General features: G+C 60.1%; 1 protein-coding gene across 5 annotated transcripts in view; it reads right to left on the bottom strand.

The window, feature by feature from the left end:
• The window catches only part of CPNE2 (copine 2), a 41,917-nt gene that overhangs the window by 22,969 nt on the left and 2,714 nt on the right, over positions 1 to 16,234 (bottom strand). For 2 of the 5 annotated variants that reach the window (XM_051846795.3, XM_051846794.3), the window contains exons 2-6: positions 11,905 to 12,109; positions 6,090 to 6,310; positions 3,012 to 3,191; positions 1,592 to 1,666; positions 92 to 163 (exon numbers count right to left, since the gene is read on the bottom strand). In XM_051846795.3, coding sequence (XP_051702755.1) covers positions 92 to 163; positions 1,592 to 1,666; positions 3,012 to 3,191; positions 6,090 to 6,310; positions 11,905 to 11,968 — 612 coding nt within the window. In that variant the 5' untranslated portion in view covers positions 11,969 to 12,109. Of the gene's footprint in view, positions 1 to 91; positions 164 to 1,591; positions 1,667 to 3,011; positions 3,192 to 6,089; positions 6,311 to 6,699; positions 6,822 to 11,904; positions 12,110 to 16,234 lie in introns of those variants that run through there. The other 3 variants (XM_070061954.2, XM_051846797.3, XM_089319759.1) reach the window with 2 other exon arrangements.

Genomic DNA, 16,234 nt, shown 5'->3' with positions numbered 1-16,234 from the left:
ATTGGCCAGTCGAGCCCAGGGCCAGGCCACATCCTTGTGGGGCCGGGGAAGAGGATAGAGCTCCCGAGGGAAATCCCCCTCCGGTGCCCACCTTCTTGTCCAACTTCCTGCCCGCCAGGCTCAGCGTGATGACCCGGTTATCCGACAGCTCCTGGGCGGCAATCTGTAAGGCGAGAGGACTGTGAGGGGAGTGGACTTGACTCTGAGACCCCTGAACCTCCTGCCAGGCCAAGTGGGCGCAGGGCGCCCCAGCAGTCAGTTCCCCAGGGCCCGGAGTTCAGTGCCCGGTGACCAGAGACAAGTCTGTGTCTCCCCTACACCTTGGCTCCTGTCTTCTGGACTTGAGGCTTCAGGAGGTGACTGCACATGCCCCAGAGAGGGGAAGGGTCTGCAGACCCAGGAGCACGGCCAACACTAAACAGTGAGGGGTCAGCAACAGTGGCAACCACACTGAGGCTCGGGGCCACCCATGCTCCCCATGCTGTCTCACCACACCGCACTGGTCACCTGTCCTCCATGCAGGCCCATCAGCCAGGGCCCTCTGAGCCCAGCACAGCCAGGGCTGGACCAGCTGGGTAACTTCGATGCTGCTGAGAGCGCTCTCCCCTTCCCCATGGAGCGGAGGCAGCCCAGGAGCCCACAGCAAGGCGAGCAGGTTGTGTCCACACTCGGCTGGGGCTTCCTCTCCGCGGCCCTCCCTCCATGACCAGTCATAGTGCCCACTGCACTATGAAGTGTCCATTAAGGCTGTCCATTAATGCACTGGGCAGGTAGGGTGCCAGGTCGTGTCCAGGCAGAGGGAAGCTGGCTTGTGACAGCTTAGACTGAGGGAGGTGGTGGCAGGAAAAGGGCAGGTTAGGGTCTGGGATGTTTGCAGAATGCTACGGACTTAGCTGGCCTTGAACCCAGGCATTTCCATGAAGGGGAGGAAAACAAGTGAGGTGGGAAGGCAAAGTAGGGCCTGATGGGCCCTTCACAGCTCTGGAAGGTTCCACAGGCAGTGGGGAGCCGTGCACGGTCCAGAGCGGGAGAGTGAGGGCCCCAGGAACCCACAGAGGACAGTGCTGCCCGGCCAGCCTGGCAGGTGCCCGCCCTGGGCACTGCACAAGCTTGGGGCCAGCAATGCAGCACAGAATCTCTGGGAGCCCTGGTGCTCCCTCATCTGTGAAATGGGCTCGCCTTGCCTTCTGGGAGCCTTGAGGACCAGAGCCCAGGGCCGGACAAGAGTCGCTGAGCCCTGCAGAGGGCAAGGTGCTTCTGAAAGATCCTCAAGAGAAGGCAGGTGGGGGACCGGTGCGGAGAGGGGTGCTGGGGCCGCCCTGGAGGTCTCAGGCAGGAGCAGGGCCTCTCTGCTACCCTGGGAGCCAAGGCTGTGGCCTCGGGAGAGTCACCCCCCACCCCACCCGCGGCTGGGCGGCCCCCAGCGCATCATCAGTGGCGCTGGGAGCCGTTGCTAAGAGACCTGTTGCTAAGTTGTAAGTTGGGCCTTTTTACTCCCAACAAAGCTGGTGATTATCTGCCAGGGAAACAGCCCATTGATGGGGGAGGGGAGGGCGGCAGGCGGGGAGGTTGGGTGGGGTGGGGCTGCTACCGTGATCAGGCCCTTCCCCGCAGGCTTGTCATTCAGCAGCAGCAGAGGCCGAGTGATCTTCTTGCTGGAGACAATCTGTGGGAGGTGGGGGGCGGCGGGGTGGGGGGGGGAGAGAGAGATGCTTGCTGAGAGGGGGAGAAGTATCCAATAGGCACCACTAGGAGCACTGCCTCCCGCCAGGGCCGGCTAAGCCTCCACCTGGAAAGGAGGCCTGGGGCCCGGGGAGGACAAGACACTGATTGCCCAGGGTCCCAGCTTGAGTGGAACAGCCTTGTCGGCTCCCACCCTGGCGACAGCGGCCCAGAGTGCGGAGTGTATCAGGACAGGTTCAACAGTCAAAGCCGCACAGAGAGGAAAAGCAGAACACACCTAAGAGGCACCCTCCCTGCAGCCTCTGCCCTCTGCGGTCCCACCGCCTGCCAGGCCACCAGGTCCTGTCCCCAGGCTGCCTCTGCCCTTCCCCCCTGCTCTGTGTCCCATGGACAAGTCACCCGGTCCACTGCCTCTGACTTCCCAGGGGTTAGCAGCGGGGCACCAGCAAGACATAAGAGAGCAGGAGTGGGGTGAGGAGGGCGGCCATCATTTGTGGGATGCTTTATTCTTGCTCCTGTCCCCAAATCTCCCACCCCTGGCCATGGCCCTCACCTGGCCAGCCCTGCCCCCTCCTCTGTGGGGCCCAGGCTGGTGCTGCTACCTGCGCTGGTTCCCTCTCCCCTTGCCCGTTCCTGGCCTCGTCTTCCTCAAGCCCTCTCCCCACCTCTTCCACCTTGTACCCGCGGCCTGGCCTTGGCTTTTCTCGCCCTGTCTCGGGGATGGCTCGGGGCCTCGGGGACGGCTCGGGGCGTCGCAGCCTCCACCGGGACCTCCTGTGGCACTTCCCAGTGTAGGCTGCGCAGGGCAGTCATCACTGTCCCCAGGCAAAATCTGGAGAAACTGAGGCCTCTGCCGAGGTGGGGGCTTGCCAAGGACACAGCTGTAGGAATGATGGCGATTTGGGCCAGGAACTCCTAGCCCCGCCCCTCCCAGCCTCCAGAAGCTCATCTGGGACTGAGCTGGAAGGGGCAGTGTGGCCCCGAGAGAAAGGAAGTTGCTGAGGGTCACACAGCTGGCCCCCAGCGCAGGACGCTCCTGGCCCAGGAGAGCAAGACCGAGCTCTGGCCATGCAGGGCCCCATTCCTGTGTGGCAGCGATCAGGGAGCCCTGTGGTTGGCTGCTCCCACAGATGGGCGTTCATTAGCCTGGCACGCAGCCCACCAACCTACTTCCCCCTTCCCCTCTCTAGTGCCTGCTGGCCCCCAGCAAATGGGGCCAGGGAAGGCAGGTGGAGAGGGCCATACCCGGGGGCCGCTCTGTCCTTGGCGTCTGGGTGCCACCTGGGGGAACTGCCCGCCTCCTGCCCGCCACGAGGGGCCCGGCTCACCGTGCCCAGGCTGCAGGAGAACTGGCCCAGGAAGTCATGCTCATCAAGCTGCATGCTGGACTTGTCCTGGTCGAACAGGGCGAACTTGAGCTTCTGCACCTCCTCGAAGTGGTAGTCAAGGACGAACTTCTTGGAGAAGGCGGGGCTGAGGTTGTTGATGGCCGTTTCTGTCCTGTCATACTGGCAGAGGGCAGGGGGATGGGACGCAGCCAGGGTGTCTGGTGCCACCCCTGGGGCTGCCGGGAGTCATTCCAACTCATTGAACACAGACTCAGTGCCTGGCACACACAGATCCTATCCGTGCGGCTAAAGCCATTGCCCCCTGTAGCTCACAGATGAGGACACCGATGCACAGAGAGGGTGAGGCACTCACCCGAGACTGAACAGCTAGGTGGGCTGAGCTGAGATTCAAACTCAGATCTGACTCCACAGTCCTGGCTCCACACCTAGCGCCAGGGTAAGAGCTGGGGCCTGGCCCTGCCTGGCTAAGTGACAGAGCGGGAACCCCTATCCCAGGTCAGCACTGTAGCACAGGGGGTTAAACCTGCTTGTGATGCCGGCATCCCACGTCAGAGCGCCCCTTCCAGTCCAGCTCCCTGCTAACACACCTGGGAAAGCAGTGGAAGATGGCCCAAGTACTTGGGTCCCTGCTACACATGTGGGAGACCCGGATGGAGTTCCTGGCTCCTGGCTTTGGCCTGGCTCAGTCCTGGCCTCAGTCTGGCTCAGCCCTAGCTGTTGTGGGCATTTGGGGAGTAAACCAGTGGATGGAAGATTTCTCTCTGTCACACTGTATTTCAAATAAATTTTAAAAAAATTCCATTTCCTCCATCCAGGCCTCATTTCTACTTCTGAAAAGGGCAGAGACCTATCTGGTTTTCATACTTTTTATTTTGGGAAAACCTTTTTTTTCTCAACCACGTTTCAGACAGCAGCTGAAAGAGGAAACAGGAAGGAGAGGAGGAGGGGTCATGAGTGCCCCCACCCCCAGGGCCCAGGTATTTGTGTCTTCTATAGATTCCTGGATTGTGCAGCCCAACCCCCGCCCCCCACCCCCAGCGCCTGGGTGAGGACAGCGCCCCCCCACTCACCACTCCCCCCAACCCCCGCGACAGGGGCCCCGCCCCCTGCCCCTCCAGGCTGAGGCTGGAGTCTGGGTGACTCTATTTCCGGGCCCAGGCTGTGTTGATTTTTCCCTCCCACCCACTTCGCTTCCAGGGCTTGAGCAGCAGGAGTGGAAGAGGTCGTGGCCCTGGGCTATTTTTAGCCAGGGTGGCCAGCCTGGGTGGGAGCCGGGCGGCCGGCCGGGAGGGTGTGCGGGGTGCCTCGAGTGCGGGGTGCCCCTCCTTGAGGAGCAGGCGGGGGCTCCAGAGGCCTGGCAGAGGGGACCAGCACCTCAGCCACGCTCCCCCAGGAGTCAGCCTGCCTGCCTCCAGCTGTCCCACCAGCGCTTGGCGACAGAAGTCCCTCCTCACTGGGCCCCGACTTCCTCTCTGTAACGGGTCAACAATCCCAGCCCCATTTCCTTGGCATCACAAGCAGGCGCCAGCGTCCATGGAAACTTTGCAAGCCGCAGTACTTTCGGTTGGATGCTCAGTGCGGCCCAGTCAGGTACTGAGAAACAGATCTGGGCACACACACACGCGTGCAGACCAGCTGGGGGCCGCGGCCGCTCTGCTAACAGAGTTTTCCCTGGTGTGTGTGTGTTGGGGTGGGGGGGTGGGCTTGCAGCCACTGTGGTTTTCTTCTCGACTCTTCTTTCTCTGGATTTTCCCAATTTACTACAAAGAATAGAGTTTCCTCTAGGAACAGGAAACAGAAAGCTTTCAAAGGCGCCTCAAGCCGCACTCGCCCCAGCCCTTAGGCCGGCATCTTCCAGCTCAGAAGTCCTGGCGGGGGCACCAATACACCCAGCGCAGGGCCCCTCTGAGGTAGGCGGGGGAAGGAGATCCCCAGGCGGAGGCAGGTTCAGAAAGAGAGAGTCACTTGCCCCAGGCCACCCAGCAGGGCCTTGGCCAGCTCCACCATCCAGACCTGAGCTCCTCACCCCGTTGGCTCCCCACTACATTCATTTAGAAATCAGGGGGCATGGGCGTTGGCCCAGTGGTTAAGGTATCACTTGGGGAGTATGCACCCCGTATCAGAATGCCTGGGTTCAAGTCCCACAAGTATGCCCATTCCAGCTTCCGGCCAATACACAGCCTGCAAGGCAGTGGGTGACGGCTCAAGTACTTGGGTGCCCGCCATCCATGGGGGAGACCTGGATTGAGTTCCTGGCTCCTGGTCTCGCAATTGGCCCAGCCCCCGCCACTACGGGCATTTAAGAAGTGAACCGGTGGATCACAGCTTTCTCTGTCTTTTTCTTTCTCTTTCTATCTCTTAAATAGAAAACCACATTTTTTAAAATTAGAAATAATATGAGAAGGTTATTTAAAAGCAGAAGTGATCATTTTGTAAAATTATTAAGTTTCAGCTCTCAGAACAATGTAAAAATTATGAAATAAAACAAAACAGTTATAAATCTATGGGTTATAATAACACAAACATAACTAAATATATTTAAAATAAATTTTAATTTTAAGAGTGATGATTTCTAAGCAGCAATCCTATGCTACAAGCTCCCATTCCAATTATTTTGTTTTAAATGGTAGGGTGTTTGTCTAGAACTTAACACTGCTCTTATATACATATTTTTAAAGATTTATCTATTTATTTGAAAGGTAAAGTTACAGAGAGAAGGAGAGACAGAGAGCAGTCTTCCATTCACTGGTTCATTCCCCAAATGGCTACCATAGCCAGGGCTAGGATGGGCCAAAGCCAAGTACTTGGGCCATCCTCTGCTGCTTTCCCAGGCACGTTACCAGGGAGCTGGATCGGAATTGGAGCAGCTGAGACTTGAACAGGTGCCCAAAGGGGATGCCAGCGCTGCAGGTGGCATTTTAACCTGATAATGCCACAAAGCCGGTCCCCAATCCAGTTACTTTCAAAGGCCTGACCCAGAGGTCCTTGTATCCAGTGGGACCCCGGCCCCAGCGACCCCACCACGAGCTGCCCAGCACACGCGTACTGCAGACTCACCTCGGTCCACCTGCCGTTGCTCTCTGTAAAGAGGACACAGAAGGGGTCAGACTTGGAGGTGACGTCCCGGTCCAGCAGGTTCTGGCCGCTCACCGACAGCTCCACCTTGCACACACAATACTGGGAGCCCATGGGGGCTGCCCCCGCAGCTGGGGCACCCCCTCCCTGGATGTAGGCCATGGGGGTTGGCGGTGGCGGTGGTGGCAGCAGTTCCTGGCAGTCTGGGGGATAGAAGTGAGGGTTAGAGAGGCGACAGACACCCGCTATGATACCCCACTAGAGGGCCATCCGGCCGTGGGCAGAAAGATGGAAGGCAAAAGCAAGAGGCGGGGGGCCGACAATGTGGACATGCAGGGCAATGCGTGAAAAAGCAGCCTCTGGCGGGTGTGGCAGTCTGCCTGTTCTCCGCTTTGGCCTGTCTTTGTCTGGGAGATATACGAGGGTCCCTGGGAGATCAGCAACACATGACAGGGGACGCAGGTGTCCCAGACGTCCACTGTGCCAGGAAGACCTGGGCTTCTCCTAACAGGCTAGCAGGACCGAGGGAGCAGGCGGGGAGGGCGTGGCAGGCCCTGCACTGAGTCTGGGCTTCCATCTCAGAGCGACAGACCAGGCTGGAGGCACAGAAGGGACACGGTCTGATCGGCGCTGTCGTCCAGGCGGGAAGGACCAGGCCAAGGCCACGGTCACCCCATTGGATGCACTCCTCCTCCCTCCGAGCTGGGCACTGCTCATTCCCTGAACACCAGACTCAGGTACAGGCTGGAGACGCCTCTCCCGCTGCAGACACAGCGCTCCCAGGGCCGGCCTGGCAAAGGGAGGGTACAAATGGTGACGAAGCCGGTCCTCTGCCTCCTCCCTGCCACCGTCTGTCCCCAGAACCTCATTATAATCACTCGGGAGCCCCGAGCGTCAGGACAGCACTACAATTTGCCTGCAGCATGGATTCTCGTCATGTAAAAACCAGTCTCCACGGCGGGGGCTGGCGCCCTGCATTCGCTCCCTCTGTGTGCAGCCGGGCAGCCGTGCCAAGCCGGGGAGGGGACAGCACACCTGACCCAAGGAGGGGGCTAAAGAGGGTAGCCAGCCCGGACACCTGGTCATGTGGCTTCATGCCCGCCCATGCTTACATATGCAGAGGGGGCAGGCCAATCACCCCAGTTTACAGATGAGGAAACAGGCTTCAAGTTTAAATCCTCTGCCGAAGGCTACACAGCCAGGAAAGGGCAGAGGCAGGGTGTAAACCGGGTCTCCGGACCCCTGGCCAATGCTTGGCCTTCCTGGCAGGGTAGGGGGATTGTTGGGTACCGTGGGGACCTAGGACCTCTGTGGGGACGGCCAAGGAATCAGCCAGGCCGGGGGAGGCTGAGACTAAGAAGGCAGGGCTGCGATCAGGACACCAGAGATCCCTCGGTCACCCGTTCCCAGGGGGCCACCCTGCCCACACCCCTGCGTCTCCCAGCATCCCTGACTGCTGGATCCCAGCCGCCCGCCTCCTCCGCCCCTCCACATGGCCGCTGTGTCCCGGGCACCACTCCTGTGACAAGACAACGCTGCTGTTATCATCCGAGGGGTTGGGTCCATCCGCCCAGCTCCACGCACTTCCTGTGCACTCACTGTGTCTGCCACCTACACACACAGACCCACGCATGCACCCAGACCAGCCAGTGCGAAGGCGCCCGTGCGTGTGGACCCCCTGGGGCCACTTCTTCCCATCGCCAACCCAGGCCCCTATCACCTGGCCCTGGTTCCTCCACCAACCTCCCACTCCTCCCTCATCCGGGAGGCCCGTCACAGGCACACACACACACACACACACCCCGCCCAGCCCACCAGCTGGAGTGAGTGAAGGGTGTGGGCCGGAGAGGGGCAGGTCCCCCATTCCCAACTCACCCTCAGCCAGGAAGCCTCGGGATCCCCGGAACGGGGAGCACATGGTGTCGGGCGCTGGGGCAGGCAGGGGTCAGGGTGGCCCCTCTGTGCCAGCCCGACAGCGGGCAGGCGGGCCGGACCCTGAGCCTGACGCAATGGAAAAAGAAACCACAGCCTAGGCTGGGCCGGGCCCCTTCCCCTCCTACCCCAGCAGGAGGGCGGCGGCACAAGGTGTCATTAAGGGCGGCTGGGTCTGCCACGCGCATCTGGGCCAGCTGGGACGTTCCGGGCAGCCCCCGCCCCACAGGTAATGTGAGGTTTGGGGTTGGAGGGGGGGGGGCGCGTGCTGGAGGGGTGGTCCTGACTTCTGGCACAGACCCCCTGGGAGGGAGCTTGGAGGGCAGGATACCAAACTGGTAGTCCCTAGTACAGAGGGTTAACAGAGGCAAAGAGACAGTACGTAGGCTTGGAATTCCTGGTCACTGATTTCACACATTCATTCAACAAATACTCCTTGAGCACCCAGGGGCTATGATGAATGACACAGGAATGAACATTTTGGCCCAGGCAGAATATCTCTGTATAGCCAGAAACTCAAGCTCCCGGCATCCTCAACTCCCTCCCAAACTGTACAGGTGCAGCTGACTGCACAACCCCAGCTGTCTTCTCCACCCCAGCATCAGAGGGCATCTTTCAACATGCTAATAAGGGGCCGGTGCTGCGGCAAAGCAGGTAAAGCCACCACCTGCAGTGCCGGCATCCCATATGGGTGCTGGGTTGAGTCCAGGTTGCGCCTCTTCTGATCCAGCTCTCTGCTATGGCCTGGAAAAGCAGAAGATGGCCCAAGTGCTTGAGCCCCTGCACCCACGTGAGAGACCCAGAAGAAGCTCCTGGCTCCCAGCCCCAGCCATTGTGGCCATTTGGGAAGTTGACCGGTAAATGGAAGATCTCTCTCTGTCCCTCCCTCTCTCTGTAACTCTGCCTTTCAAAATCAATCAATCAATCTTTATACAAAACACCATGCAAATATGCTAGCATAGCTCAACCCAAAAAACTTCCAGGCCCTTCCTTCCTAAGAGGTCACAGAGATCCCAAATCTTCCCCAGGCTGGTAGGGCCCCTCCTGATCTGACCCCCCCTCATGCCACTCCCCTGACATCTGCAGTACATACTCCTGCCTCTTTCCTGCCCCAGGACCGTCTCACTTGCTGTTCCCTTTGCCAGAAATGCTTTTCTTCACATGGATGTCTCAGCTGGCAGCCTCATCACCTCCTCAGAGGCTTCCCTGGTTGCTGAGCTAATGCACCGTCTCCTTCGCGGGCCACTGCAATGTACATAGTGCTTATTTGTTGATACGTCCGCGTGTTTGCCCCCATAAAACCCAAGTTCCCCAGAGGAGGCATCACCACTGCCTCTCCAGCACCCAGCGCCGCGCCTGCCCCGGCGAGTGCTGAACACCTCTGTGCAGGGAACCTGCCAGATGGCCCCCCGGGAGGCGTGACTGCCCTCGCCCTGCACACATCACCTGAGATCCCAAAGCTGCTTCTGGAACCCGGGACCCTCATAACCACTCCAAGAGGCTGCTGGAAGAGGAACGTATGTCCCACCTCACAGGGGTGGAAACGGAAGTCCAAGAAGGGGCAGCGTTTTTCTTATTAATTTGAAAGGCAAGAGTGACACAAAGAGAGGGAGACACAGAGACAGAGAGCTCTTCCATCCGCTGGTTCACTCCCCAGAAAGGCTGCAATGGCCAGGGCTCAGCCAGGCTGAAGCCAGGAGCCAGGAACTCCGTCTGAGTCTCCCATGCGGGTGGCAGAGGCCCAAGCGCTTGGGCCATCTTCTGCTGCTTTCCCAGGTGCGTTAGCAGGGAGCTGGATCGGAAGTGGAGCAGCCTGGACTCCAGCCAGCTGGCATCACAAGCAGTGTGGCTTAACTTCCTGTGCCAAAATGCCAGTCCCAGGCAGAGTTCTGCTCAGCCAGCGAAGGACGGTGCCCCAGCCCAGAGCCACAGCTACTGTGACCCCATCCTCCCTGCCCAGCCCTGGCCCCAGCAACTCAGAACGTAAGAGCTGGGCTATAGCCAACAGGTGCTCAATGCACGAAGGAGCCGCTGAGCTGGCCGGGAGGACCCCAACTTACAGGTCACCAGGTGGCAATGACGGGGAGCTGAGAGTGGCAGGTGGCTGTGGGGGGAAGGCAGGTGGGGGTGGAGGGCAGGTCCACGGTGGCCAGGGAGGCAGCAGCACCTGCTCTAGAGATGGTCAGCTGGTGGGGACCGCGGGGCTGGGGCGACAGGGGGACGATGCCCTCCTGGAACACCCAGTGCAAGGCACCACGCGCTCTCATCTCCACTTGGAAGGTGAAAACCCTTCTCTGTCCTCAGTGCCAACTACAGGGAGAAAAGCTCCACACGATCTTGCTGGTGGCAGAAAGAAGGGACTTGGTCCTCGGGCAGCACCACGCAGTGGTCAGCAGCAGTGTCTGGACTCAGAATGCACTCAAGGGCTCTGCCAGTTACCTGCTATGTGACCTCAGGCAGGTTACTTAACCTCTCTGTGTCTCATGGCTTCCTTTGCAAAATGGGCTCAAAGTGCTTTCCTAGGGGCTGGGGAGGATCCGGGAGGCAGAGCGCCTGGACCCACACTACCGCCGTTTGCCATTTGCAGGGGTTCCTGATGGCTGGCGAGGGGTGCAGATGAAAAACTGAGGGGGAGTGGCATCTGTGAAGAGGGCAGGAGGTGAAAACTGGCTGAGAAACAGGGCTGTAGGATCAGCTGGTACACCCCGCAGGCTAAGGTGGTGGCCGGGCCAGGGCATGAATGGCAGGCTTGCACACCCTAATCCACACCCCCTGCCAAGGCGGTGGTCCCTCCTGGGTACTATGGCTGCTGGGACCCTCAGGCCCCAGCAGATCCTGCTCGTGGGGTCTAATATCTGGGGCTCATATCACTCCAAGTGAAAACCTTAGTCTTTGCTCTGAAGGCTCTGAGCCAACTCGGGGGTGGTCCACTTGGCCCAGAGCCCACCGATACCTAAAACACACCTGCACAGCAGCATCCAGGCTGGTGCCACCATGGCCTCACCAAGTTCACGGGCTGGTGCCACCATGGCCTCACCAAGTTCACGTGGAAAGTGAACCATCAGAGCAACCCTCAGCTCCCGGGGAAGCCAGCACCTCCCAGCAGCCTGCTAGCAAAGTGGCCTGCTGGGCCCACCCAGACCTGCTCCGCCGCTGCCCTGGGGGGCGCCTCTCACCCTGTGTTTGAACAAGCCCCGCTGGGGACTGTGATGTGGGCGCCGTGTGCACAAATCACAGGTTGGGCAGGCAGGTGGCTGCCTAACAAGCTCCCAGGTGACGTTGAGGCTGCCCACCTGGGAGCACACGAGGCAGGGGCAGCTGGGTTTGGCTGTCCTGGGTGTAATGAAGCAGAGGGGGTACCTGGTCCCCATACAAGCCCGCCCCCTCCTTACACGCCGGGTCCCTAGTCAGGGGCCGACACCACATCTGCACATGGAGAGTTATTGTAGGGGACCAGCCGTGCGACTGTGGGGACTGAGAACTCTGAGGTCAGCAGGGCGAGCTGGGGAGGCCAGAGGCTCAGCTTTTCCAAGCTGCAGGCTCCAGGCCAAATCCTCGCTTCTTCGAGAAACCTTAGTCTTCACTCTGAAGGCTCTGGGCCAACTTGGGGGTGGTCCACTTGGCCCAGAGCCCACCGATACCTAAAACACACCTGCACAGCAGCATCCAGGCTGGTGCCACCATGGCCTCACCAAGTTCACGTGGAAAGTGAACCATGAGAGCAACCCTCAGCTCCCGGGGGACCTGCAATGGGGCGGGGAAATAGGGGAGGAAGGACCCACTCCACCCCGGCGGCTGGATGAGAAGGGAATGGTAATAACCAAAGGAGCAGTAACAGTAGCTGCCCCCCGCCCCATGCCAGGACCTGCTGGACTTGAACTTCGGCAGCTGCACAACATCCCTGATGGAGGTGCCATCACCATGCCCATTCTCCAGACAAGCAAACTGAGGCGGGAATGCTGAATCACTCGTCCAAATGCTTGGGGCTTCTGGCTCACAGGCAGGCACCGCCGATTCCGCACTGCGTGACCCCGGACAAGTCGCCTGGGCTTTCTGCTGTATTCAGCTTGCTTATCCATCAAAAAAAAAAAAAAAAATCAAAGTCATCCAACGTGGGGCTGGCATTGGGATGTAGCGGATTAAACCTGCTCCTCTGACATCAGCATCCCACATGGGCACTGGCTGAGTCCTGGCTGTTCCACTTCGGATCCAGCTCCCTGCTAATGGCCTGGGAAAAACCAGCAGAAGGTGGCCCAAGTGCTTGGGCCCCTGCCACCCATGCGGGAGACCAGAATGAAGTTCCTGGCTCCTGGCTTTGGCCTGGCTCAGTCCCAGCCATTATGGCCATCTGGGAGTGAACCAGCGGATGGAGAGATCTCCCTCTCTCTATGTAACTCTGACTTTCAAATAAATAAATCTCTATAAAAAAATTATCCAACGGCTGGCCCGCTGTGGGCACTGGGTCTACATGAGCAGAGCTTCTCCGTGGCTCCCTGTGGGCCCCCAGGTCCTCGCCCTCAAACCCCTGGCTCCAGCTTTGTTGTTCACTGCAGACTTGCAGCCACACTTTTCAGCCCTCCTTAATTTTGCACATGCTGTTCCGTCTGCCTGGAACGCCCTTCCCTCTTCTTCACTGAGCTCTCACTTCTCAAACTCAGCTCAGTAAAACCAAACGCAATACCAGGCCCTCCCCATCATCCCCCGGGGGAGCCCCAAGTTGAAAACGGCCCACATTAGCGCTGGCCGGGACCTGTGGCATCTGGAGCTCTCGCAGGTTGCCAGTGGGATGGGACGGGAAACATCTGGTAGAGGCCACACAGACGCAGCCCCAGCCCAGCCCGGCCCAGCAACGTCCCCCCTACCCCAGCAAGGTACACATGACCTTGCACATTCACCAAAAGGAACATCCACAAATGCTCACAGTGGCAGGATCTGTAATAGCTCCAACCAGCAGAAGGAATAACAATGCACAATGGGCGTGGGGGGTGGTGAGCATGCAGCAAGCACAGGTGGACCCTAATACCAGTGAGTCCCCCAAACACGCCGAGGAAAGCCAGGCCTAACACGTAAGCCATCTGGATGACTGTCCTTAGACGAAGTGGACCAGAGAAACTGACACCATTCAAAGTCAGGGCAGCAGTAGGACAGGTGGCGTGGCGCTACTGATGAGAAGGGGACTCGGCGCTGCCACAGCTGTTTCTAGACGTGGGTGCGGCTGGCACAGGCGTGTCGCTTGGGGAACAGTCACTGAGCTGCACCTGTGGGAAGTCTGCTCGTACGGTGTCTGAGACCACTGACAACCCAGTGACTCCCCCCGCCCCCCAGCTGCCTCGCACCGAAGCCCGTCCTGACTTCCTGGCCCTTGCGGGTCGGGGGGATCGGGTCCAGCACTGCTGTGTGCTGACTGCTGGCTTAGGGTACGTCCTCTCGCCTGAGCTGAAAGAGGGGCCCAAATCCAAGCTTCATTTGTTGTTCCCAACAGCGCCAGGCAGGTAGGGTGAACGCAAGGAGGAGTGAGAGGCGGGAGGGAAAGGAATCATGGCATTTTGGAATTGCAAAGTCCAGGACCCCAGACTCACAGAATTCCAGGATTCAGGAAAGATGAATTCTGGGTCTGGGCTGAGAGGTTTAAGAGCTTCTCTGGCCCCCAGTTTGAGCCACACGCAATCCCTGGCCATGGCCCCGTATACCCAGCACCCCGTGTCTGGGGGGCTCCAGCCCCAAGCTGTTCCTCGTTCCCGGGGGGCCCTCTCCACAGCCCACGGGCGGCAGGCTGCACGCTGCACAAGCCGGGGGGGGCACCTTGACACATGGCCCTTCCCCACTTAGCGACCTTAGCGACGGCACCACTGCTGTGCACTGAAGGCTCAGCACTCCAGCAGCCAGGCCATTATGGCGATAAATATAGATGCAGACAGCGAGGCGAGCAGGCTGCACAGGGGTCGGCCCTGACGCCCGGCCCGGGGGCCCCCAGCTTCCCCAGACCTCACTGGGAGTGAGGCCATTCTAAGCCTGGGACACCCCTCCCCCAAGCCAGGCTCCAGGTTCAGTGCGGCCTGGCCCTGTGCACGCCACCCCCACCCTCCCAGCCTCAGCTTCTTCATCTGCAAAGCAGGGCTGGCTGGCAGGTGCACTGAGTCCCTTGGGGACCCCCGGCATGGCCAGGCTCAGGTGGTGGACGAAGCTGAGACAGGGGGATGAGGGCTTGGGGACAAAATGTGGCCCCACTGGAAGGGGGCCCCGGGCAGCCTCCGAGACTGGGGCTCTGCTCTAGGGCCTCTCCTGGGCGCCCATAGCCCTCAGGCCCAGGCCTTCCTTGGGCAGGTCTTTTCAGCCAAGGGTGCCGCCACCTACTGTTCCGTTCCTGGTCCCAGCTCCCAGGAAGTCCTCCCTGAGGAGGTGCAACTCACAGCACTGACCGGATGGTCAGGCGATCACCCCATTTTACATCTGTAAAGAGAGCTGAGGCACTAAGAGACTACGGAACCTGTTAGAGGCTGAGCCGGACCTCCCCTAACAATACCCCCCGGGGCCCCAGAATGGGGACTTGTTAGGGAACGGGGCACTGCAAGTGTGATTAATACAGATGGAGTCACACAGCCCTTAGGGCGGGCCCTTCATCCAGCACGGCTGATGGTCCCAGGAGACCACCAGGAAGGCACAGAAGGAAGGTGGCAGGAGGCGGAGCCCGCAGTGAGGCAGCCCCAAGCCCTCCGGCAGCCGGAAGAAGCCAGGAAGGATCCTGCCCCAGGCCGCAGAAGGAGCACCGCCCTGCACACCTCTGAACTGTTTGCCGCCACCCACCTTGGGGCACTCAGCTGTGGTGCACGGCAAACCTGAGCTTGAAGCAGGCAGCTCCCAGCACCCACCGCGCTCTGAACCAGCACAGCACGCCCATCCCAGGTGGGCACTCCGGGCGGCTGTCTCTGAAAGGTTGCTGGGGCTGAGCGTGCTCTCTCCTGTGTGTTGGCGAGGAGACAGCCAGGCGTGCCTGCCAGGCCCGATGCCACCAGCTCCGGCCGAGACAGACAAGAGAGCCAAGGCGCAGGGACAAGGAGCTCCCGGAACACACCTGGCCCGACCTCAGAGCCTTTGCGTGTGCTCTCTCCTCTGCCCGGGGCACTCTGCCTTCAGAAATACCCAGTGAGTACCAGCTGGGCTCCAGGTGTGGCAGGGCTACCAGAAACCCACGCCCTGGTCCCCTGGGGCTTCTGGTCACTGAAGTGCTAGGCTTGGCTAGAGGCCTCCCTGCCCCACCCCCCCATTCAACCCCTGCATCCTCTTCAGGGCCTTGCCCCCCACCCCACGTCAGGGCTCGTCCTGTCTCTGTCACTTCCTGTCCTGCTCTGTCCCCTACTCTGTCCTAGACCAGGTCTGTGTGGATCGTGGGTGTGTCCCCAGCACACACACAGCCCTGGACCCAGAGGAACTGCTCAGGAGCATCTGTTGAGTGACTAAACGACTCCTTCCATCCCCCACCCCCGCCCCCAAGGCGGGGACCGAAGCCACCATGAGCAAGGAATTCCAGCTTTGGCCACGGCCCTCTGCGGTCTCTAAGCCCCGTCTTAAGGACTTCACGCAGAAAGCTGCAGGATGAGTGCCCGTCCCGAGCATGCCCATTTGTGAGATGAAGAAACGGAGCCCAGAGAGGTTAAGAGACTTGGCCCAGGTCTCTAGGGGAGTGGGTGATTCTCCCCGGCACATGCTAATCCCACCTTCTCGGGGACACACCCCTTTCCTGAGCGAGCGTCTCCTCTCACTGGCTGCAGCGTCCCCTGCCCAGCACTCAGCACAGGAGGCAGGGACGCCTGCAGGGACCGCAGAGGCCAGGCTCATCATTCTCCCAGGCTCCATCACCCAACATCACAGACTTCATTCAGCAGGAGGCTATGGTGAGGGCGGACACAGTCCTTGCACCAACACTAACTGAGCACCTACGATGTGCCAGACCCTGGTCCACGCACCGGGACAAAGCCGTGAACAAGGGAGAGACCATTCTTGCCCATTCCTGGAGCCGCTGCGTGGTGACTAGAGAGCGGCAAAGGCCCTGAGACAGACAAAGCAAGGGAAGGCAGTGGCGAGCAGGGATCCGGCCAATTAGTCCATCTGCGCCCCCGGGGACGGCCCCCGGCGCGGGTGGACAAGGGTGGTCTCTGCCACCCTGGGAGCAGGGTGGCACCTGCGACCCCGGGCAG

This window comes from Oryctolagus cuniculus, chromosome 18 (genome assembly GCF_051225735.1).
Source record: "Oryctolagus cuniculus isolate XC-2025 breed Fujian yellow rabbit chromosome 18, ASM5122573v1, whole genome shotgun sequence".
Classification (NCBI taxonomy): Eukaryota; Metazoa; Chordata; class Mammalia; order Lagomorpha; family Leporidae; genus Oryctolagus; species Oryctolagus cuniculus.
This window is presented reverse-complemented; position numbering and strand designations above follow the sequence as displayed.